General features: G+C 38.3%; 1 protein-coding gene across 1 annotated transcript in view; it reads right to left on the bottom strand.

Moving 5' to 3' along the window:
* Window positions 1-5,216: 5,216 nt before the first annotated feature.
* The window catches only part of LTN1 (listerin E3 ubiquitin protein ligase 1), a 33,403-nt gene continuing 13,626 nt past the window's right edge, over window positions 5,217-24,993 (bottom strand). Inside the window, exons 13-30 of the mRNA XM_032098264.1 lie at window positions 23,846-24,085; window positions 22,049-22,202; window positions 21,643-21,793; window positions 19,314-19,515; window positions 18,265-18,424; window positions 17,992-18,096; window positions 17,590-17,732; window positions 15,655-15,790; window positions 14,439-14,583; window positions 13,154-13,367; window positions 12,642-12,879; window positions 11,759-11,833; window positions 10,748-10,934; window positions 10,135-10,306; window positions 8,599-8,819; window positions 7,885-8,079; window positions 7,069-7,236; window positions 5,217-6,275 (exon numbers count right to left, since the gene is read on the bottom strand). Of these exons, the coding sequence (XP_031954155.1) occupies window positions 6,213-6,275; window positions 7,069-7,236; window positions 7,885-8,079; window positions 8,599-8,819; window positions 10,135-10,306; window positions 10,748-10,934; window positions 11,759-11,833; window positions 12,642-12,879; window positions 13,154-13,367; window positions 14,439-14,583; window positions 15,655-15,790; window positions 17,590-17,732; window positions 17,992-18,096; window positions 18,265-18,424; window positions 19,314-19,515; window positions 21,643-21,793; window positions 22,049-22,202; window positions 23,846-24,085 (2,969 nt within the window). The 3' untranslated portion in view covers window positions 5,217-6,212. The remainder of the gene's footprint in view (window positions 6,276-7,068; window positions 7,237-7,884; window positions 8,080-8,598; window positions 8,820-10,134; window positions 10,307-10,747; window positions 10,935-11,758; window positions 11,834-12,641; window positions 12,880-13,153; window positions 13,368-14,438; window positions 14,584-15,654; window positions 15,791-17,589; window positions 17,733-17,991; window positions 18,097-18,264; window positions 18,425-19,313; window positions 19,516-21,642; window positions 21,794-22,048; window positions 22,203-23,845; window positions 24,086-24,993) is intronic.

Raw genomic sequence — 24,993 nt, 5'->3', positions numbered from 1 at the left:
CCACAGATTTCACTATTTTTCTTCCGCGTTGGTTTGCGGGTTTGAGAGCTGTACAGCTTTGTTTCTGTTCTTTGGGCTTCCTGTGTGATTATACCTGTACAGAATATTTGATGTAAAAAATAGCAAAAGAAAGACAAGTCATAGGAAAATATGTAATATAAATTGGAGGCCTTTGGACCATGTCTTAGGGAGGCTGTGCAAGTGCTGTACATCTCCCACAGAATGGGTCCTGACCCTATTTGTTTCCTTTTGTGCACTGTTGTGATTGCGTGGTTTCACTGTGATTTAACCTAGTACTGGCTCTTTTCAGTCATATATTGAGTGCACAAGGTGAATCAGGAGACTTCTCTCCTCCCACTGGTGTTGTGGTAGCCTGTTAACCCCCTAATTCTGTGAGGCCATGTTCCCCCTGTTCCCTGCCCTAGCCCTGGCCACTCCCTTGGTTTCTCCCTGTTTGTTCCTGTACCCCATCCCCACCCAGGGAGCGCCCTTGGGCCCCTGACAAAACCACCCCGCACCCAGACCACGTTGTCTCTCTACCTCTGAACATCACAGGGACAAGATGTGATTAAAGCCATCTCAAACCCTTATGAGAGATCCCTCTCGCCTCCTTTGCCATCCACTGCGTTGTAACACTGTTGGCTGCCAGAGCCAGATCAAGGGGCTGTCCGAAATGGACTCCGGGATGCGACTGACTGCACAGCCCTGGGTAACCCCCGCTGAGCTCTCAGGGAGCAGCAGCCTGCTAGGCAGAGTCTAGTGGTTACAACATGGTGTTCCGCTCCTTAGTAGGATGCTGCAACATGAACACATAAAATCAAAGACCACCCGCTGAGCCTTAACACAACTGTTGTTGGGTGAGATATCAAATGTGACAGTGTTACTGAGAGGCGCAATGAGGCGATTGGGATGAGTATGTAGCACCTAAAGTGACACAGTACAGTCCTTCCACTCACTGGCCCGTTTTAAAGCCAGTGGATGGTTGTGAAAGACTGGAAAGATGTCTTGAGACATTTTGAGATGCCTGTGTGGGGGAAGGGGCAGGTCAGGCCTTGCCCTGTTGAGGCAGTGCCCTGTCCCACACCTCCCACCCCTAGAGTCTGTGTCCCATCCCGCAGTGGTGCCAATCAGGGGCACAGCACACGTGATGCTCCCCACCCACCTCTGGAACCCCTAACCCAGCTCCTGAGTAGCCAAATGACCAGAAGTCCCACCTGGGGGAAGGGCCCAGGAAGGCCAAGAGGTATTGAAGGCTGAACATGAGGTAATCACATTGTCTGGACCCTACCTCTCCTTGGAGTTTCTATCATCATTGCTCCCCAGGAACTGGGAGCCATATGTATGCTTTTCTGTATCTTTTCTGACTTTCTCCTTCTTCTAATTCCCTCTTGGAATTTTGAGTAACTTGAAACCGAATGCACTTAAAGTTTGCTAAGCTGAATGGGCCAAGCTAATGCTTTGAGAGGTGTTTCATGTTGATTGAATGTTGCACTAAATCTTTTGTCAAAGTTCCTTGATTTTTCTGAAGTTGCCAGTAAAGACTTTTGTGTTGCTTTGGCCTCTTGAGAATATCTTGTCGGTATTTCTCCCATGCATCTAACTCAGAGTACATGAACAATTGTGAGCTCTTTTAAAACTCTCATCAAATGAGTTGCTTGGGGCCTTACAGTGGTGGAAATAACATTTTAATTTCTTCCAAAAAGTTGTGATAACTGAGCAATGCTGATCTTCATGTGAAGAGATTATCTGCACCTTCAAAGGCACATGCTTTCAGTCATCACCTTTTGTTTCCCTGCTTCAAAAGGCACAGTCTTTTTTTTTACCAAAATGAATTTTTACCAAAATGAAGCCACCACAAGCTCCTGTGCCTTGCTTCTCAAGGCTCACATATTGGTAAGGTGCTGAGGTACTCCCTGTTTATCTACAAAAATCTCATCTTCCAAGTCAAACTGGGCTCTCTGGGGATCTGATTAAGTCAAGGCTCAGCCTTGCTGTACAGGTGAAACAAACCATGTTTAGATTTCATTAGCCTTCACACCTCTTGATGGTGAGACACTTCTTCCTCATGTGCTCAGTCTCATTCCAGGCCCCAGATGTCAGTTGTGGTTCTGGGACTGCTCTGAACAGACCTGGCAGTGCTTTTCAGCTGGCTGACAGAGTGAAAGCTCTACAGGCCCAGACAAACACACCCACTGCTGGGAACTCAAACCAGTAACCAGAAACCATCCTCAGCCTCCTGAATGTCTTTGGACTCTTCCCTACCTGTATTATGGTATGGGCAGAGTACTATGAAGTATCTTCAAGAACAATATTGTTTCACATGTACATATTCTCTGTAAGGATAGCCTTTCCCTCCTTCCTGCAAGGCCTATACCCAGGTCGTGTGAAGCCATTAGAGAAGGTTCATGCTTTTTGTTCAAATACATTTATGCTCTTCAATGAACGGCTGTTCTTGTTGTGCAGTTTAAGACCAATGAAGTGTAATCTGGATCAGAGAAACAAAGTGAAATGAAAAGAAATAAAAAAAATATAATGAAGAGAAAAGAAGGAAAATTAAGTGGAATGTAATGAAATGAAATGGAATGAAGTGCAGTGAAATGAACTGAAACTTAATGAAATTTTATTAATTGAAAACTCGATATTTCATTTCCTTTCATGAAATGAAATTTCATTTCATGAAAGGAAATGAAATGAGAAATCAAGGAATGAAGTGACATGAAAAGAAAGGAAATTATAATGGAAAGAAATGAAATTAAATTAAATTAATGAAATTAAGTGAAATAAATGAAGTGCAGTGAAATGAAGTGCAGTGAAATGAATCTAAACTTAATGAAATTATATTAATTAAAATCTCAAGATTTCATTTCCTTTCGTGAAATGAAACTTCTTAATTTCATCAAATGAAGTTTCATTTCATGAAAGGAAATTAAATGAGAAATCAAGGAATGAAGTGAAATTAAAGGAAATGAAATATAATGAAATGAAAGGGAACAAAATGAATTGCAGTGAAATAAACAGAAACTTAATGAAATTATATTAATTGAAATCTCGAGATTTCATTTCATGAAATGAAGAAGTTACATTTAATGAAATTAAATGAGAAATCAAGGAATGAAGTAAGGTGAAAAGAAAGAAAAGGAAATATAATTAAATATTTTATAATGCTGTCTTGACTAGTTCTGTAACTGTTGTGATGCTTCTGTATGTTATAAACAGAAGTCTTTCAGAGCTTTCTCTCTTTAGGGCTTCCATCCTCTGATCCAGTGCACTGTACATGTAAGTATAACAGCACTTGCATATATATATATATGTAAGTATAATTGTTGCATGCAATAATAAATAATGCTTAGCCCTCAGATATATATTTCTCATTTTCACATTTTAAAAACTATTCTTTTCACAAAGAAATATTAGCTCAATTCTATAGATACAGAAATCAAAGCAAAGAGAGCCTGTTGAGCCTTTCTGAGATTATAGTGCAGCCTGAGGGGGAAGGGGGAGGCACCACCACAGAGCCTGAACTATTTACTTCACGTTCTGTAACAAGTAAGTAGTGTCGTGACTAGAAATCCATTTTCCCATTTCTCAGACTAACTGCTAAACCTACACTTCTGTTTGCTGGGTTGAATCCTAAATTTTAGCCACTGACTAGTCTTACTGTGGTCTAAGATTAGTGACCTGGGTGGAGGCAGGAACTGAATTTTATTAGAAACCTGTATATCTATTTATGCAGAACTAGCACTGAATTGGAAATCCTGTACTTCAGCTTTCAGACAACCATTAAAACTTCCAGCATATAATTCCTCCCCTCTGTAGCTATACTACATTTAAATGAATACCTTGAATCAGTGGTGCTCCTTTTGATGTAGTATCAGGCACTTTTACAGGTCCAAGGCATAATCAGCAAGTTTGTTTCTGTCAGAAGGAAATGGTGTCCTTCTGAACAGAAGGGTCTTTCCTGTGCTGGGTCCTGCACTTGGGTCACCACAACCCCATGCAGTGCTCCAGGCTGGGGCAGAGTAGCTGGAAAGCTGCCAGTCAGGAAAGGCCCTGGGGGTGTTGGTCAACAGCAGCTGCACATGAGCCCAGGTGTGCCCAAGTGAGCAAGAAGGCCAAGGGCACCTGGCCTGTACCCACAGTGGTGTGTCCAGCAGGACCAGGGCACTGACTGTCCCTCTGTACTGGGCACTGGTGAGGCACCTCCAGTCCTGGGGTCAGTTTTGGGCTCCTCACTACAAGGGCATTGAAGTGCTGGAGCACGTCCAGACATGGGAAAAGAGCTGGGGAAGGGTCTGGAGCACCAGGAGCAGCTGAGGGATCTGCGGGGCCTAAGCCTGGAGAAAAGGAGGCTCAGGGGGAACCTTCTCACTCTCCACAACTCCCTGACAGGACAGTCGAGCCAGGTGGGCTCCCAGGGAACAAGGGACAGGACAAGAGAAAACGGCCTCAAGTTTCCAACGGCACCAGGGGAGATTTAGATTAGGTATTACGAAAAAAGGGTTGTCCAGCTTTGGAATAGGCTTCTCAGGGAAGTAGCCAAGTCGCTATTCCTGGAAGTGTTCAAAACCCACGTGGATACAGCATTTGAGGACACTGTTTAATAGTGAACATGGAGGTGATGCTGGGTTGATGGTTGGACCTGAGGATCTTAGAGGTCTTTTCCAACCTTAACAATTCCATGATTCAAGGCATGCTCTTACTGTCCTGAAATCTTCTGGGCAGTAGCGTGGTGACTGTATTCCCTTTTACTCCCTTTTACAAGGAGGATACTACTATGGAGTAATCTAGATGAAGAGTACTCATCCATGAAAAGGTATTAAGGTATCTGCCTTCAGATCAGCCACTGACCTTGCAAAGAAGTAATTTAGAATAACCAAAGTGATGAAACAGAGGCAATGCTGGAGTTTTAGCATCAGTAACTATGAAACAATACAGCTTGTTCCCTACTGTCTTTTCAGTTAGACATTTTCGATAACAGTTTTAAATCCCTTCCATTCTCTCCTACTCAAAACAAAAGCTCAAGGAATTTCTCCTCTCAAAGACCAGCATTACCTGTTAAAAATATAGACTTCAGTTATCAACAGCTAAAAATCTAAAAAAATAGCTGTTGAGGTACAGCCAGCCAGTTGAGCATGCTACAAACTCAGCATCTGAAAATTTATACTACTAATTTCTAAAAGTTTATCACACACAGGAAGAGACAGCAATCCAGAGACTACAGAGATTGACAAAATTTATTTATTTATTCCCCACTTTTACTGACTTTTCAAAGAAACCCACCGCAAATACCTTCCAAGCTGGAATATACTAGTATGCTACCACTGTTAAAAAAAAAAAGGCATGAAAAAAATGTACAGTTGAACGCTATTAAATTCTGATGCATCTGCATGTTCACTTAAGAGTCCTTATTATTCTAGGACAGTGGAAGTACAGTGGACATTCAGTGATAGCTATTTTGCCAGCTCATGAAGACAAACAAGGACTGATCAGTGTGTCTGCCTTCTCTTTAAAAGCCAATCAGCAATAAATAGATGGTGTCATTCATTGTCATGCAGGAATGATTGTGGTCTCTCTACTTAGTGGGGCTTCTGGGTTTTCATGATTTTAGGCTACTGGATGGTCGAGGAGTTTTGGGAAAAAGAAACTTTGAAAGGTGAAAATTCAGTTTATTACAACAGGCTATGTTTAAATTTTATGCTTTAACAGATTATCAGCATAGTTTCATGCCTTAATGTCTAACAGCAACGACATTCTTTTTTCCCCCATAAAAGGGGCTATTATGAATGCATTATAATCAAAAATCAAATCTTTATACCACCTATGTTATATTCAGATGTCATATTAAGAGATATCATCTGGGTTAATTACATAACACCATGTTAGAATATGCCTAAAATAAGAGGTTTTAATCAACTATGATGTGGCTTAAACACCACTTTTTAGACATAACTCTGCATTATTTCTGAAATTTTTAATATATCTTAAAAATATACCAATTAAAATAAATTATTGTTATATATTTCTTTGTATCAAAGAAGAATCTTCAAACTTACAAAAAGCCAGTCCAGAGGTAAGTATGTGTCATACTCCACTAGTGAAGAATTTAAAGTAACTGACATTATTTCCAAATAGTCTACTTCTTTCAACATACAGTTTATTGCCTGCTCTTTATTTGTTATTTAGCTCACAGAAAGAAGAAAGAGCATTTTGTTTCACAAGAATGTCTCTCGACAGAGCGGACAGGTGGATTTGTTGCTGGATGAAAACCATTTGTACTGAAAAAGAGAAATACAGCTGTTTAATATAAAAGGCAAGCTGAGTATCAGAAACACTGGCAGATCATCAGTAATAACCATTATTGCCAGGGATCTGTGTTGTTAAGCTGCACCAGGGGAGGTTTAGACTGGACATTAGGAAGAAGTTCTCCACAGAAGGAGTGACTGGGCATTGGACTGGGCTGCCCAGGGAGGTGGTCGAGTCACTGTCCCTGGAGATATTTAAGAAAAGACTGGATGTGGCACTTAGTGTCATGGTCTAGCTGACAGGGAGGTGTTAGGTCATAGGTAGGACTTGATGATCTCAAAGGTCTGTTCTGACCTAGTTAATTCTGTGATTCTGTGAATGTAACTATCAAAACATTAACTATACTTTAAAAAACCCAGCAAGAAACAGCAAAAAAACCCTTTTCACTCGTGCATGTATGCATGTGTATATGTACATATGTATTTGCACACACACATATTAGACACACATTGTGTAGCAGCTCCTCTCTCATTACCTGCCCTTATATCCTAGTACAAAATCTACAGAAATAATTTATGAGTTCAGGTAATCCCAGATACTCCAATGACAAAGGGGAAAATTGTTCGTACTACAGTAGAAGTTTCTGGTTTAAACTATATGGACAGCCAGGCTGGATGGGGCTTGGAGCAGCCTGGTCTAATGGAAGGTGTCCCTGCCCATAGCAGGGGGTTGGAACAGATCAGCTTTAAGGTTCCTTGCAACCCAAACTGCTCTACAATTCCATGATATTTTGCGTACTTAAAAAGATTTACTCCAGGTACTTACCAAGCAAGCTGAATGAAACTTCTTCTTGCATGTTCTGCAAGCTTTTTTGGGAAGAGAATAGTTTGAACCATGAATGACTGAAAAACAGATCATGCAATCTTCAACGCCTTCAAAACGTTTATCCACATTATTTTTCCACAAAGATAAGCCTTCCATAATACTTCCATTCTAACAGAGGGAAAAGAGCTGTTAATACCATAGAATTCCTTTGGACTATTCCTGTTGTAGTCATAAAAACATGAAGGAAACAAAGCCTGAAGGGTTTATAATCTGAAATTACATGCAATACATGCAGTGCATAATTTATAATACTCTGATCTATAGAAATGGGAGTATTCATCAGAGCAGGAAGAGTGTATTCAGGAGAACTTAAAAAGGGATTTTGAAATTTTCAATCACTGCTTTGTTTTGTTCTAACCACAGATGATGCAATTTCAGCAATCATCAGTCTTTTAGAGAATTCTATGGACTGAGTTTTTGGTTTGATTTTTATTGGTGGTTATTTTTTTGGGTTTCTTTTCAAATTAGAGTTGACATGGTACTGCCACCCAGGACAAACACTGGCCCACATCTTAAGAGACATAAATTTTCATCTTGGGCCCTGGAATTATCAGGACCTTATAGGCTGATCATTTTACCACTGTTTATGTATCTGGAGAAAAGCAGATGATAAGAGTGACCCAATTCTATGAAGGCCTTTGCGATCTACTGATGAGGTCTGTTACACAGATCTATACAGTACTCCATTACTAGGAATATCTTTCTGCTATAAGGACTTCTTCAGTTTTCTAAACTAGGAGCTTTCTTTAAATTCACCTGATGTGTAAGATACGTGCTTAACTGTAGCATCCAATTGCGCCACTGCTGTACAGCCACACCAACCCTCTTTCCACTCTCAACTGTTATGGATCCCAGTGGATAATTTGATGGAAGCTGTATTATTAATTCAATAAAGATATCATCAACGGAGTAAGTTGCAATGACCTCTCGTGCTGCAGACCGAGCTTTTACCTTTGAAAAAAATACACGTATTAAAAAATGCCACAGAGAGATACTAACCATCTCCAGTCTTTGTGTGCGTGTGTATATATATATATAAACTATAAATACATTATTAGACACATGAAATTATTTTCTTAGATCAGGTAAACGTTTTTTCAAAGAAAACAAAAATCTACTCATATCTTGGCAAACTAAAAGAAATTACCAGCCAGTTTTAAATCTACTGATTACATTTTTTAATAAAACAAAAAAAATAGCATATTGATAGCAGTACCTTCCACTTACTTCCTCAACTTCTCCAACATCCTAAAACCCATTCTTTCTGTTTTTTCTAAGCAGAATATTAATAAACATCAATTTAATATATTGATACCAAGCAGAATTATGTTTAATCAGTCATTTAGAACAACAAATTTGCAATCGTATAAAACACTCAGAAGTACAGTCCAGTTCTGAAAAGCAAAATTTCTTGAAACGTTTGCAAAAAACCCAAGCAAATAAAAAGAAAGGACAGAAAGTCTTACTCACTGTCATGCCGTTAAATAACTGTGTGCTAGTCTGAACGGAAGATATTTCCTGGGAGGAGAGCACACTGCTGACATATTTGCTTGTGAACTTATCCACAACATTGAAGACACGCTTCTCACAGCTATTCCACCACAGCCTCACCATGGCTGGCAGGTCTTTCAGCGTTATATGGTACACAGAGCAGGCCAAGTGTGGGATCTGGGATGACAGCACCCCTGTCCCTGGGAGGGAAAAAAAAGGTGTTGAAATACTCTTAGTACATTAGTCACGGATGATGGTGCCTCCACACCACATACAAAAATTCTGATTCCAGTATAAGTGTGGTAACTGGAATTTCACGTACATGTTCCTATTATTGCTATTCTAAGGGCTTGTTTGACTCAGCCCTTCTTCACCAGGCTGGCTTTTTTGCTCCTTAGCATGACAGTCCACACCTTGGAACTCACCTTCTAATTTAGAGACTGAACTCCAAATGGACACCAGAAATCAACCATAATTTTATATTGTAGAAATCAAAGAACATTCACTTTGGAGCACACAAACAGTAAGATGTTTAGAGGACAGCTGAGCTTTGCAGGCATGTATAGAAATGGCCTCAAGCTCCCCTAATAGAGGTTCAGGTTGGATATTAGGAAAAAATTCTTTGTTGAAGGAGTGGAAAAGCACTGGAACAGGCTTCCCAGGGAAGTGGTGGAGTCACCATCCCTGGAGGTGTTCAAAAAACAAGCAGACAGGGCACTTTGTGATATGGTTTAGAGGGCACAGTGGTGTTCAGTCAAAAGGTGAACTTGGATGATCCCATAGGTCTATTCCACCTTAATGATTCTATGATGAGATAAGGGAAATCTTTCCCTTGGGATGTCATGTTAGTAATTCTTTCTTACTGTCATCCAGATAAATTGTTCTGCAACATACAGTGATGTCCAAGCAAAAAATTAAGAAATGGAAACTCCATTTCCTTGCTTATACCTGCATAGCTACATTTAAAAAAAAAATTAATGAAGGGACTTCAAAAACATTCTTTTTTTCATGTTTCTCAGCTAAAGAAAGCAGCATATCTTCTCTCATCATCACTGATTAACTGGGTCTTCTGAACAGCATGACAAAAACAACACACAATTTAACATCTCAAACATTTAAAAATATATACTAAAATATTTTCTAATATTTTGAATTTCTATATTGAAATACAAGAAAATACAGAAATCTTATTTAGTATTAAAAAAATATATCTAGAAGCAATGGTCCCAGAATAGATCCCACATTTTTAGTGTTTTGGAATCTTCACATTCAGGATTCAATAGTAGTAATGTATTATCCCTGGGTTTTGTTTTTCTTGGTTTCTCTGACAAACATGTCAACTTTGGTTAAGTTTCATATCAGGAGTGTTAGCCAAAGATTTTTAAACACAGGTATGTATTTGTCTCTCTGTGTATTTGTTTTATAGGTAAGATTTTCTAAATAAGTATTTTTAAGCAAAAAAGCACATTTAAATATAACAACTCTCTCAAATGCACAAATACAACCTTTACTAACCTTTGACATCTAAATGAAGTTCTTCAGTAAAGAAGGTTTTTGTGTCCTTATTCGGAACTTCTGAAGTTGGCCCAGAAAAGACAGGGTTTTCAGGCATAAGCCTGAACAAGTGATAAAGCAGTTTATTCAAGCTTTTAGTTCTTCTAAGATATTGTGAGTAGAGAACTCGCAGCTGGTAGCATTAAAAAAAAAAATCACAAAAAAAACACAACACAGTAAATACAGCTTACTCTGTAAATAATACAAATATATCCTTGCAGGGAGGAAGAACAACACTGTGATTCAGAACTAGTGTTTAGAAGAGAAGTTTAGTTCTCTGCACCATTTTGAATGATTAGAAGATTATAATATGTACCAAGCTTGTTTGAAAATGCAAAAAAGAGTCATCTTTTAATGAATCTTACTTCTTCATTGCTCTAATTTTACCATCCCCAACAACAGTGGTGCAGAAGTCTAAGTCTATTGATGCTTTCAGAATTCCACTAATTTCACAAAAACAAGGAATAAGAAGTTACATAATTAAAAGAATAAAAAGGCTGGTGAAACTTCAAGATTGAAACTAAGTAAGTAGATTAAGAAATTCAGTTAAAAAGAAATTACTCTGAATATATACCTGAGAAGAAGCTGCTTTAAAGAAAGCTAATGTTAACTTCCAAGTGAGAAGATATCCTAGAACAAGGCAGAACTCATCGCTCAGGGGTTGAATAACTGCAAATTCTCCAACCGGAATGCATTCCAGGATGTTTTCTAGCAAGAGTTCTTGAGTGGCCAGGATAGACATAAGAGCTGCTGGAGGTGATCTGTGGAAAAATGTTATCTGGAATAGTAAACTCAAATCTTGTGCACAGCATGAACTGAATTTATGTTCATAGCCTTCCTAAAACGTCATGAAAGTAAAGCCATGCACACAGAACATAAAATGAGCCTTTCATTATAGGAAAATTTACTCTTTTTAATTTTTTTTTTCCCCTGAAAGAGGTAGTTGGTTTTTTTACCTTCTTAGAAGACAAATTTAAATTGAATGCTGATCACTTCATCTGGAAGTGGTCTATGGCTGAGCTCATTTAACCTACACCATGGATAGCTGCTTTGCTTGCTTTCTCTGGAGTCACACCAACAAAGGAGCAACCAAACAATGATCTCCTAATCACTGTTGGCTCTGGGTTGAAAAGCCTTTTGCAGCTCTGCAGTTAAGAAAGGTATTAATCATTGGGCTGAGGTTAAAAAGGAATTTTAACCAATTACCACATTCCCTCTTCAAACTACAGGCTTCACTGGATTCAAGTTGTATAAAACACACAGGTTGATTTTGTTCAGTTTCAAGTAACTTAAGTTAACTGTGCAGATGGACACATTCTGAATACAAGCAAAAATCTGCACTTAGTCCAGCAACTGCACCTAAAAATAACTGCAAATACTGTCTCCAGTTTTAGTGCAAAGGCAGATAAAACCAAAATATTTAACATTTTAAGTATTTATTACCTTATTATCATAGCCATGCAATTTTTTTTCTTTTAACCTCTCCTGGCTGACAGCTACTCTGCTGCAAATTTCAATCTTAATAAAAACACATTTTAAAAATATGGAAAACAGTATTATAAAAAGTGAGGGAAAAAATACACACAGTGCCAATTCCTCCTCTTCATCACCATAGGACTTGAGATCTTCATCATCAAATTTAGGCAATTCAGGCATTAATCTGTAGAAATATGGAAAGGAAATCAGGTTTAATTTTTAAATAATTTTTAATAAACTATTTTAATATATGTGATGCATCGTTCTTTGCTTATCAATGTCAACATTACTGACAGGCAATAAAATAATGGCAATTGTTCTATAACAACAGAATCTTTAAGAGACATGTCACCATTGCAAAGATGGTTCATGAGTGACAGCCAACAAGCATGTATCTTTGCTCACTTCTCTTTCCAGACCTCTTACTTTTCCTGAGTCATGCTAAAATAAAATTCTCTATCAGAATAAAGCTATTGCAACTTTATGCCTCAGTGTACGTGAAAGATAATGGTGGCTGGCTTAAGCCACCTGCCTTACACTCTGCATTTTGGAGAGTCAAATGCACATACTATTTTTCAAATTCTGTATTGTCTCTTTAGGTATCAGAAATATGCAAGAAGTTCACAAGAATATTACCTATTTATATTCACTTTCTTACCTAAATTAGTGAAAATAAGAACGTCATACTAATTAATGGTAGTGCCAGGCCCAGATCAAACCTGGAATATTTCTGTCTACATTTTAGGATTCTATGAGTGCTAAAATAAGGGCTAAAAATAAACACCTTTATTAAGTCTACTAATACAATTAACTTTAGCATTCATAGTTTTATATAGTGTCCTCCAAAAAAGAACACAAATTGTCCAGTTAAGGATTTTCTCCCATAATGGAACATGATCTTGCTACAAGTGCATATTCTAGAATACATTTAAAAAAAAAAAGAGGCAGGAAGGTTGAGAGGTGACAGGAGTGAGAAATGTGTTGCTTCTTACTTATGCAGCATATGGTAGACAGAAACCTGTACAGGTCGAGCCCGGAAAAGCAACAACGGACAGAGTGTGTTCAGCAGAGTCTGGAGTTTATCTGGAAGATTTGTCTTCTGGCCTGCAACAAACTTCGGTGGCAGCTTATGGTTTAACAACTGGTCCTTTGAGATGTAAGTCAGAGCTTCACCCAAAGATGTTAACACAGAGTTCTGAAAAGAGCCGCCTGATGCATTTTTGGTTTCTCCTATTTAAAAGAAGACAAGCTGTGATGCAGAACGTATGGATGATACCATAAACAAGCTCTGCCGGAAACAGCTCAAGACTGCACTTGGCAGGTTCCATCTTATCTTAAGAATCTCTGTGTTACATGCAATTACTTTACTAATTAGCATGTAAGTGTTAAAAAAACTGAGTTGTTATAAACTCCATTTACATAATATTCCTGTAAATTCAAAAATGTGGTCTGTTCAGTTCTATTTCAGAACAGCCTGGCTGTTGTCCCCTTGTCATATACTTGCCTGTGATTTTCACCAACAAAGGTAGCAGCAAATTGTGAATTCCCTCAGAAAAGAATTCTTGCCACTCACTGACCAAGTTCCTAGGAAGATTTGCAGTACTGTCAGGAGTTGCAGCCTCAAAGTAAGCGCTAAGGGCAGATGCCAAGTCACAACTGACACAAGCAAAAATCTGCACAAGTGGGACATGGTAAAGCAAACGGCTTTCACTTGTTGTCTAGGAGGAAATAAACAAAGAGGAAGATTCCTTAGCCATAAATTTGCTTTAAAATATGTTTCACATTTCCATCTACACCAGTAAGTGTAATTTCAAAGACGATTCAATTGCAAGAACTATTTGAAAATCATTTGGGGCAGAGACATGTTTAAAAATAGGATTTGTACTTTAATAAGACTTCCTGAAATGAATTTCCAAGTGTCACCAATACTTAGAACCATGGATTGTTTCCTTACAATGACAAAAAGAAAATTCAATTGACAACATGCTACTCAAAACCGGAACTTATTGAAGTGGCTGTCAGGAGAACATTTCCTCTCCCCCAACACAGCTGCTTTCTTTTTATTTTTGTTCTAACTAGTTGCCTCAGAAAGGAGTATCATTATCAATTAAAAATATTCCCTACTTAGTCTACACAACAAGATTTTCTTAAAAGTTTGCTGGTTTTTTTGTTTTAAATAAAATACATAGTTCTGAGGCACAATAGGTAAGATTAATCCTGAGACCAAGAAAGGTCACATGAAGTTTCCAGCCTGCCCTTCTAAGTGCATAGGTGACAGAGAGTGAGAGATTCTGTATCTTTATTTGATTAATCAGGAAGTAGTCAGCTGACTACTGACACTACTGACCTATTTCCTACCAGCATTAGAATATAACTTTGATGTTTCATGTGATCAGTTAGATACTGAAATACAGACACTGCTTTTTACTCAGTTAATTTTGATGTATCATGTTAGACTGTGTCTTGAAGGAATATAATTTTTCAACATAGAGACCTACAGCAGACATATTTCAGAATTATTCTCCAATTACCAGTGTCATTATTAAATATCATATTACTTGAAGAGCGAGCTGATTTTATCTCCAAACACAAAGAGGACAGTATTATTGCTTGTGCTTTTAAACCACATTTGACCTTTCTCCAAAGTCCAATATAAACAGGATTTTGTGCAATTCTTTTTAACATTGTGTCAAGTATTTGGTATGCTGAGATTACTACAGTGTCCATGTGATATACAGGGAATAATCAAGAAGGTAAGTACATTAAAAGTGAAAATGCTTCCATATTACCTCTAACCAAGCCAGCATGGAGCACATCAGGAAGTCCCACTCGTTATCAGCCAAAGGAGCTGTGGAGTATTTCAGCAACAAGGGAAGGTAACGCATCATCTCAATGTTGAAACCAAGCAATTGAGCACTTGTTTCTTTCAGATTGCTGTAATAAAAATACAACCAAAGCTTATATAGCTAGATGTTGTAGACATGAGTATTTATATTCTTTCCTTCACTCCTCCCCACAGAACCACCACGCTCTGCCCTATGCACTTTTGATTTTCTGTCTTTCAAAGGCAGAGTGCTACATTAGCTGCCAAGTTGAAGTAAGATTCCTAAACTACAGATTCATAAATTTGTACAATTTACACATTTGTTCGAGCAATATACTTATATAAACTACAAAATTTAGCAATTTTAATTAAATCAATGCAAGAAAAATAATCATTTTAAGTTAGTGATTTAGGAAAAAATATTAGCCCTCAAGTGTCCAAATATTATACATTATAGGTTTAGATTACTAGGAAGAAATTCTTCCCTGTGAGGGAGGTGAGGCCTTGGCACAGGTTGCCAGAGGAGCTGTGGCTGCCCCATTCCTGGAAGTGTTGAAGGCGAAGCTGGATGGAACTTGGAGCAACTTGGTCTAGTGGAAGGTGATCCTGCCCATGGCAGGGGGTGGAACTGGATGAGCTTTGAGGTCCCTTTCAACCCAGACCACTCTACAGTTTTAGGATTATTTTGAAACTTTGTTGCCTGGATTTTTCTCACTATAGTCAAGACAAATAAATCTCAGTATATTTTCACTCCTTGCTCAAAGATTTACAAGTTACATTTTCGGGTCCAGAATTTTAAAAGACAGACACTTAAGTTTGGTATGCAAGTTTTCTTCCTGCTGCCAAAATAAGCAATCAGAACTTGGAACTGAATATCCAGCAACAGCTACAAAAGCTGGTCTGTTCTGAATGCATTTGAAAACAGCTGACATCTTTCAAAAGCTCCTTAGTTTCCCAGCCTTCAACCACCCAGGTAATTTTCTGCAGCATGAGTTTGTAAATACCTAATAAAAGAGATATTAAAACCATGGGTCCTACAAAAGCTTAAATATGTAATATTAGAGCAGTAGACAGCAGTTGTACAGATTGATTTTGTTTGAATTAATTACTAGTCTGTATTTTTTAAACTTTTGTCTTAGAAATAAAAAAAAAAAGTCAAATTATCTCGAAGTTGCACCCACCAGCTAAAGAGAAAGCTGTCCTCATTATCATTTTTCCAAGATACTATGATTTTCAGTATTGCAGGTAGTAGATGATCACAATCAATACTTCTATCCTTCAAGCAGGAGTTCAAAATGGAAAGACACCCAAATGCTCCTATGACATAATAAAAACGTATACTTCATAGTCTTAATTATCAAGACAAAACAAATATTAGAATGTGTGTCAACAGAACTTAACTTTAATATCATAGGACAGTTTGGACAATACCTAAGGTTTCTTCTTTGAGCACTTAACCCACAGATGTCATTGTTAAATTATAATAATATATCCAATCCAACTTATAAAAAAACCCACCTAGTATAAGATTAAGTGATAGTCCATAAAATTTTAAAAAAGGAAAAATACCTGCTAAGATTGGAATTTCTTTGTGCTACTAAAAAAACAGCATGCTAAGCAATAATTTGGACAGATAATTAATACAATGCAACTGAAAGTTGTGAATTCTAATATTATTGGAATGTTAATTGGAGTCCTAGTTGGAATGTTAATTTTTACTTTTAGAGTGGAGTACAACTGTTGCATTAGTACTGTTTACCATTTTTAAGAAGAACTATATTTATCTAGATTTCTTGGAGAAAATGAACATTGCCAACAAGCACATTGACAAAGAAATAAGGTAAAGTATCACATATGCATAGCAAAACCAACCGAAGCCCTGCTTCACTTAAACAACTTTAGCAGCATTTTCCCGATCTGAAAAGAAAGAGACCATTGGAATGGTAAGCCTACAACCTACTACTTAATGTGAATTTGGACATACATATTCTGCTCAGGAATCCCTAGAAAACTGAGAAGTAGTAGAAGGGAAATGCTGGTTACAAAGAAAAGGCCTCCACAACAGAGGAGGAGTGAGGATTCTTCCATTTTCTTCTGCTTAAAGTTTCAGAGACACATTTGTTTGCCTCACTGGTTCACTTAAAAAGCCAGGAGTTTCCATCTCTTTCAACTACGATGAAAGAGTAGGAAACTTTCACAGTAGAGATTTTTAAGATTCCTCTCAACTGCCGCATGACACTAACACTGACAATTTTCATACCTGAAGAACACCCATTTGAAGAACTCATCTGAAATCCTGAGAACACTGCCAAGGGACAGACGCCCACAGTTTAAAGTAACCAAAGATGGTCTTTTTCAATTTAAGTACACACAGTTCTGTTACAAAACCTACACTTCAGTTTTCATATAGACTGATCAATAAGAGTGTGTGCAAGAACACACAAAAGCAGTAAGAGACAAAAACAGAAATTACTTTCCTCTTAAATGGCATCTAATTCATACAGCTAGAAGGACTGTGTGTGAGCATTTCCAAATAATTTTCTTGAAAAGCAGCAAGTTTGTGAAAACATAGACCCAAATTAAGTGGCTATAGTTAAAGTAATATTATCGTACATCTCAATTACCTCTTAAGTAATTTTCCACAGCTGCAGACAGTTAATCTAGTGCAGTTTTCAGTTGGAGGAGCTACTCAAAAATTATATGTAAACTGTGAAAGAATTCTTGGCAAGGCATCTAAAGACAATCATGAGCAGTTGACAATAGTAATATTTTTGCATGCTGTGTAAAGCCTAAATGGTTCATGGAAAACTTTCATATTTACAGATGTGCTTATATAAGATAGATCAAACTACAAGTACAGCAACATCAAGATGCTTTTAATAATATCAGCCTAAATCTTTTAGTTCTAATTTTGTACCTGACAGCAGAGCTTGTACTCTCTGAATGACACAGAAAACTACTATGCCAAATAGTCTAGAAGAAATAGGCAAACTGAGAAAGCATTTTTCTAGGAAAAGCAATATTTATAGTAAATATGTTTTATCTAAAAGCAAACATTATTACAAACAAATGTTCTTAAATTCTAATGAACTAGACTGACGTAAGAATATACTCACCATCAGTGCTGGAAAGCTCTGTCTGTGTACATGTCATAAGTTTGGCCACACAATGGAAGACAAGTTCTCTCTTCTCCTCCTCAATTAAGAAAGGTGATAAACACTGAAGTGTATGCAATCTGCCCTCTGTTAATGGAAGGAACCTATTCATGCAAGCAAAACATCAAGAATGAAAGGAACCCAAAAACTGAACTAGGAAACAAAGTATCAGTTAGTTCATAATGATGTAATATCCTCTGACATAACTAATCCCACATGCTAAACTGAGTCTGACTTTCACATGCCATAGGCATGTATCACTTCATTTTCAGCCTTCAGTTGTCATTGGTCAGAATCAGGATCATTTCACACTACCAACATTTGCAACAAACCATAAGTTTATAGGCAGCAGTATTAAGATACCCTTCTGTTGTCTTGAAAAGTTCTTTCCTCTCCCAGGATACAGCGCTCTCAGCATGAATCACTTTGGCCATGGTTAAGGACCAGAGTCTTCCATGTGCCTCTGATCTTCAAAGAAGAAGAAAGACTCTGGTTAATATACACAGATGCTCAGGGTTCACCACAAAAACATCTGGATGCATTCTGAATCAACACACAGATGGAAATACAGTGGCAGTCTATATAATACAAACTGTGAAGACACAGCTAAGAGTTGTTTCACCCATTCTCACATACCTGTCAAATACAGTTTGCTGCAGGCTAGCTGTACTACTCAGAGTACTGAACTCCTCATATGTGATGTGCATCTCTTCTAACATATGAAGATATTCCAGAAGCAAATAAGGAGGATTCTCCAATTCTTCAATCCATTGTAATGAGTACAGCAGTTCTGCAACTAATTAAACAACAGCTGCTGTTTATAAATGACTACTGACTTGCATAAGCAGGAAGTCTCAGGTCAAGTTTTTGTTGGTTTTTTTTAATATGTTTTTAATGCATTAAGGATATTATTTTTACATGCAATCTCAGGTGCTTCAGAGCATGAACTGCGTATTTGCCATTGTATCATAACATACAAGAAAGAAAAGGCTACAGTAATCTATTCTAGATATTCAAGAAATTTTAAAGCAAATTAAGCATGATATGACTCCTCTCTGTTCTCCCCCTTTTTTTAATATATATTTCTTGCAGGCAAGGCAATCAATATCTAAGTCCAGAAGAAAACCAAGCAAATTTGGTAAGAGCTAGCATGCAGTTCCATCATTAGCTTACAAAGACCAACATTAAACAATTACACTTTTCATCATGGTGAGATTTTTGGAGATATAATTGTTAATTTGATAATGCTGCATTTAATTTGAGCATTCTAAAATAAAAGGATTACACCTCATGGAATTAAGAAAAATTGTTGTCCCAAACTATCTTTACATAATGGTTAAACCCTCAAGGGAGGGATACAGTTCTTATTGCCCATTCATGCCAGTGCACAGTCTGTTGTGGCAATGAACAAATCCGAAGTTCATCAAAAATTCATACTTCTCCCAGTTCAAAGTTCTGTTGTGATAGGATGTATATAACCAAAAGAGGTCCAGGAATATAAACACTACATTTGTGCACACTTTTAAAGGAGACCTGAACAAAAAAAAAAAATAAAGAGCAACAAAAGGTAAAAGGATAATTTTTCATACCTGTATGCCAAACTTTAACTATGCATTTCTAATTTTCAATTCAGGTTACAACTACTACAAAATAAGATTCCTTTAAGTTTTACCATTGTAACTTACTTATATTATCAATTTTCTTTCTTTCAGCATCATCATTTCCATGGACTACACCATTTTTCAATTGAAGTAGTACCATTTTACTTAATAAGGCTGAAGTACACAGATGGCCTGGAAGTTTTGTTGTGCCACACAGCTTGACACTTGATCCCAGAGGTTCACAATTCATACTAAGCCTTCCTTCCAAAAGAGGCTTGTGCATCCACTGTAACATGTGCATAAAAAGAGTTTGAAAAAATACTTTTATCTGTTTAACCTTGAAAATTCAGAATTATTAAGAAATAACCATGTGTCATGGGTTAGCACAGCTACGGAAGTGATTCTCTTGCAAAGAGGTGCTTACAGCTTCCTCTATGACCTGACAGAACCTATCAACTGGCTAGTTTGAATATTGGCAACTTTTTAAGCCACTTAAAGAGCTTGACACGCCTCTGTGGTCCACATTTAAGAATGAACAAACCCTGGGAAAGCTCTCTCTTGCTTCCGGCCTTGGGACAGTTAACTGGGGAGAGCCGTGCGGCCCAGTGCGGCCGGGTCGGGTCAGCCATGGCGCGGCCCTGTTCCATCCGCGACCCTCCCCGCCACAGCCCTGCTCTGTGCAGGCAGCCCCTGCTGCGGCCGGGGCTCATCTGAGACCGCTGCTCCGCTGTCCAGCAAAGATCATGCGACCAACAGCAATAAGCAAACTCCAGCTGCAGGGCCTGGGTGAGATTAACACTTTTTTTAGTGCTGTAAGTTTCCTCCAGAACAGATGAAGCCTGCAGACATTAATCCTCTCCCGAGTCTGAGGAAGCGGGAAGGTGAAGAAAACACCATAGAGACACCAAAGTCAGTGAAGAAGGAAGAGCTGAAACCCTGAGGGAGGAGAAAGAGGAGATGCTTAAAGCTGAAATTCTGTTGTAAAGCTATGGTGGTGATGGACTATGATACATCAGAGTACCAGTTGTAATTTCATGAAAGCATGGGGGGTTGGAGCATTCAAACTGTACTTGTGAGCAAAAGTACCTATGCAGAAACAAGCAAATGCTGAAGCAGCTGTAATTTGATGAGAAGTTTGAACAGGGAGAGATGGAAGCAATGAGGACTCTTGCTCCAAATCGGAAGGACAAGACCTCTGTTCCTAGAGATGCTCCCAGAGACAGTCCTAGAGATGAAGATGATGAGGACCCTTTTGCTCCCAGGGAAGGGGGAGGGCCTCTATTCCTAGAGATGAGGATGCTCCCAGAGATGGGTGAAGAGAGCTTTTGTTTCTGAACAGCTCAACCTTAAAATGGTGCCCCAGTAGCTCAAGATTGGACCCCAGAAAGCAGTTGTGGGAAAAGCTGTAAGTCGGGGGAAGGGACTCTCACATGCGAGCAGAGAACCAACCCAGGCGGTTGTCTCGTTGTGTTACTGAATCCATGAGAGAACTTCTTGTGGAGATGTCTCCATAGCATGAGCAAGAGAGACTCCTCTCCCTAAGCGAACTGAACAAAGTTATTATAGAAGTGGTAAACTGACTGAACATCTCAAGGGTTGTCTTTTTACATTGTCAGTGGGAGAAGGGAAAAAGGTGGGGGAAGGAGAAGTGTTCTGAAGGTTTGGTCTGATTTTTTTTTTCTTTCTTTTAGGTCTGTTAATAAACTTCTTTATATTCTTTTAAGTTTTGTGCCTGCTTTGCATTCTCCTAATTCTTATCTCACAGAAGGTAAATAAGTAAGTAATGAGTATTTTGGACCAAACCACTACACCATGAAACATACACATTGACAACAAAAGCACAATGGTGAGGATGACCCACTCCAGTGTATTAAAAACCTAATTGCAAAGCAGCAATTTGGAACTGCACTGATGCCTCAGAAACAAATACATTTCTTTACAACTCTACATATTTTACAAGAAATTCTAGGGCTACTGAAGATTGGTGGCTGGACAGAAAATTTATGTCCTTCCCCACTCTCTACTTTATGTATGTCAGCATTTTGTTGATAGTTAGCGCAGCACGTTCCTCTGCAGAAATTGGTGTCTTTCACAAAATTCATCTTTATGAAGAATTAACTTAGAGATAAGAACATCTTCATAATATAAACTCTGTCAGATAAAATTCCTGAATTGTAAAGCAAGTTGCTGGTGTTCCATGCAGAAGAGGTAATTTCATGAATTTTGATTTTTGGGTCCATAAATACAGAGATTTTGTCCTCTTTATGGACAGAGGCTGAAAAGAACCTCTGCACAAACATGTGGTATTCATAACTGCAGTCTTCCAGTCAAAAGGAAGAATGCTTACCACCCTAGGGGACAGAGGCTCGAGGAAAGATTGACCACCCTGTGCAATCCATTATCATTTCCATACCTCAGAGCACAGAGACTCATGCAATTTCCCCCACTCAGTTTTGTTTGGTGTGACATGCTCATCATAAGCTCTCACAAGATATCCAGATTGTCCATCAGCTTCCATGAGCTTCAACAACAGATCACTGACTGCAGAAATCAAAACCTGAAGACTGAGAAAAGGAGAAAATGCTGTAAACAAGTTTGGCACTATTCATTAACAGCCACCTGCAAATTTTCCACTGATACAATGCTCCATACCTGCTGTACTAGGGGTGGTTTTAAGTTCTGCTCTACCCACTGCCTCCAACAGGCTGAAAAGTCTCTCAGTAATACAGATGTCAATTAAGTAAAGGCTAGTATAGCACTGATCCTGGTTTGTTTTGGAGAACAACACATTATGGAACAGACATGTGCATCCTAATTACCTTTTAACGTCCAAGGAGGAAGACTGAACTTGGTTCTTGACCCACAGGGCAGCTTTAAGCAAAAAGGTGCTCTGTTTCTGAGTGCTCTGAAGCTGATGCACAAGTGAATTTACACCAGACATCCAAGTGTGTTTTAATTTGCATACAAGTAAATCTATTGTAGGGAAAAGAAAAAAGAAAACAAAACAACAACAAATGGACGAGCAAAACCACCACACACAGGTAAACTCTAATTACAACCTACAGCATACAGCAACATGTCTAAAGATCCTAGAGTAGGAAAACAATTCTCTTTTCTGTGGTTACATGCAAAAATTATCAGGGGCACACACACAGCTTTCTTGTTGCAGAGCAGTTTTAAATGAACTCTGACACACAGGTAAGATTTAATTTAATTGAGAATAACATTGATGTTCCTGTTTTCTGCTACCATATGTCCATACAGTCTTTAAAACCACAGATCTTTCTACCCAAATACTGAACATTCACAACATCAAGAGTCATTTATAAAGCAGCAGTGGTTTCCAAGCTAGTACTGTCTTACTTCACTTCTATGACAACACTAAAACATTGTATTTATTTGTATTAATGTCAGTAAATGCATGTACCAAATTAACACTCTCAAATTCTGCATTCAAAGAATATAAATCAGGATCTCAGCCTGAACATGAGACACAATGTCTTGGGGTGACTTTATGATGTGTATCCCATATTGCTGCCCTATGCCCAGAAATTAATTTTTGTGCCTTTCTATGCCTTTAAACTGAGCCTGAGAGGGGGGAGGAAAAACTGAGCAAAACCTTTTCAAAGCAGTTTGCAGCTTGTTCAAGGTCACACAGAGACAGAGACTTTTTTCAACTGTGGCAGGACAGCGAGAGGGAAGGGAAGCACCCAGCTTGCTTTCTTTCCAGCCAGCTTTCAGCATTTTTTTTTCCTCAGCTCCTTTTCCTTCGGAGAGCTAAATTTTTGTCTTCCTGGGACTTTGTTTTTTTTTCCCTTTTCTCTGCTGGACTGTTTCAACATCAGAATACAATGGGAGGACTTTCCACCGAGGCCTTGGCCCTGGAGGTGGGCCCACCACCCTGTCCCAGCTCCAAGGAGGGGGGGAGAGAGAGACTACAGAGGGACTCTGAAATTTTCCCAAGTTTCTCTCAGCAGAGCAAGAGGTTTTATTATTTAGCATCATAATCCCTTTTCCTATGTGTTTGTTAAATAAATAGTTTTTATCTCTTTCACTTTCCTTTGAGGAAAATTTATTTCTTCCTGAACCTGGTGGGGGAGGGGTGGCTGTAGCCTGCCTCAGAGGATATATTTTTAGATCTGGCCAAACCGGAACACACTGGTAGAGAGAGGCATGGATCACAATTTATCTGGGCAACTTGGCCAATAAAAATGGTTTCAGAATAAATACATGTTATCTGTAATGAAGCGATTGCACATATTTTTTCATAGACGCCCCAGACTGCAAAATGAACAAAATATGTTCATTTGTTTTGTTTCATAGACTTTAAATAACTTCTGTAACACTCCAAAAAGTGTGCAATATCACAGCCTCCAAGTTAGCTGATACTAATATCAAACTTCAAAATCCTTGTAAAGATGCACAGGACTTGATGCTTAGCAGTAACTATGGGCACTGTAAATGAAAAGACAGATTTTTATGTCAGTTACAGCTGCAAATGCTTCATGTATGTGAACTCAGTATTCTATCACATGATTCTGTTTCATGAAAAGGAAGAATTTAGATGTAATCATCACCTATGAAAAAGCTCGGCTGAAGTTCTTTTTCCAGATTACCTGTCAAGTGTGTTGCATCCTGCCTCTGAGCACACAGCTGGAAGATGGTAAGGAGCAAGTCTTCTGAGGATGGCATCAGCAAACACCCTTTCACTGAGCTGAAAAAGCTTGAGGCCACATCGCAGATGAAAGATACTGATGGTTCAGTATTTCCAGCTTCAGAAAGATCCTTTGCTTTAGACAGAGCTGCTTGAAGTTTATCAATAATCCTTTCAACAAAAGTTTCACCAATCAGTGATTCTATTGGGCAGAGGAAAAAGACAGTATGCTTTGAATACTTGATGAACATGACCATGCAAAGATGTCATATTAATATGGACCAATTGGATTCCTACTTACTAATTTTGAATTCAAAATAAAGTGCAAAGCAGTTTCAGTCTAATGGATCCCTAAACTCTCTTATTTCACAGACACCAACCAACGTTTCACACTGCCAAGTATCTTTTCTCCAAACCAGCTGAAGCAGCTTTGAAAAAGGTATATAAAATAGAGCAAGTGCAGAGTAATCCCTCCCCCTTTTATTCCTTCCTAGCTTCTGGCATCCAACTGTGAGCCCAAGATTTCACCGGACTACTGCATATAGCCATGAACATGCTTAGTTCCTTTTTCATGGGATACAAGCAAGCCAATTCCATTTCTCCTCAAACTCCACAGTATTCTGTGGCAATGAGTTCCATTATTTAATTATAAACTGTATGAAGAAGTGTACTTTTCTCGTCCCTCAAGACTGCTATCTAAGCATCTGTTAGAAACTCAGGTCCTTTCACTGAAAGAAACAATGATAAATTTCTCACTATTTGCATTTTCTATACAAATGATGATTTTATGGCTCTTAAGCACAACCCCATCCCTAATCGCTTCCACTACAACCTGACAAATTCAAATCTGTTTTCTTGCCCCTACAGGCAGAAGCCACTGTTTGTCTAACCATCCCTGCCAGATTTCTTTGGGCATATTCTAATTCTATTAAACATTTTTCAAAAGCATATAGGTGAACAAAAATATTGCAGCGACCAAAACTACATGCAGTATTCCAGATACTGACTACATATTCAGTGTATTTACTACATGCTATAATAATTTTCATTTGTCCTCTGTTTTTTTTACAGCAGCTCCTAATAACCTGTATTACTCCTTTTTTACTGCTT

The sequence above is a fragment of the Corvus moneduloides genome, chromosome 2 (genome assembly GCF_009650955.1).
Source record: "Corvus moneduloides isolate bCorMon1 chromosome 2, bCorMon1.pri, whole genome shotgun sequence".
NCBI lineage: Eukaryota > Metazoa > Chordata > Aves > Passeriformes > Corvidae > Corvus > Corvus moneduloides.
Note: the sequence above shows the minus strand (reverse complement) of the source record. Positions and strands in the feature narration are given on the sequence as shown.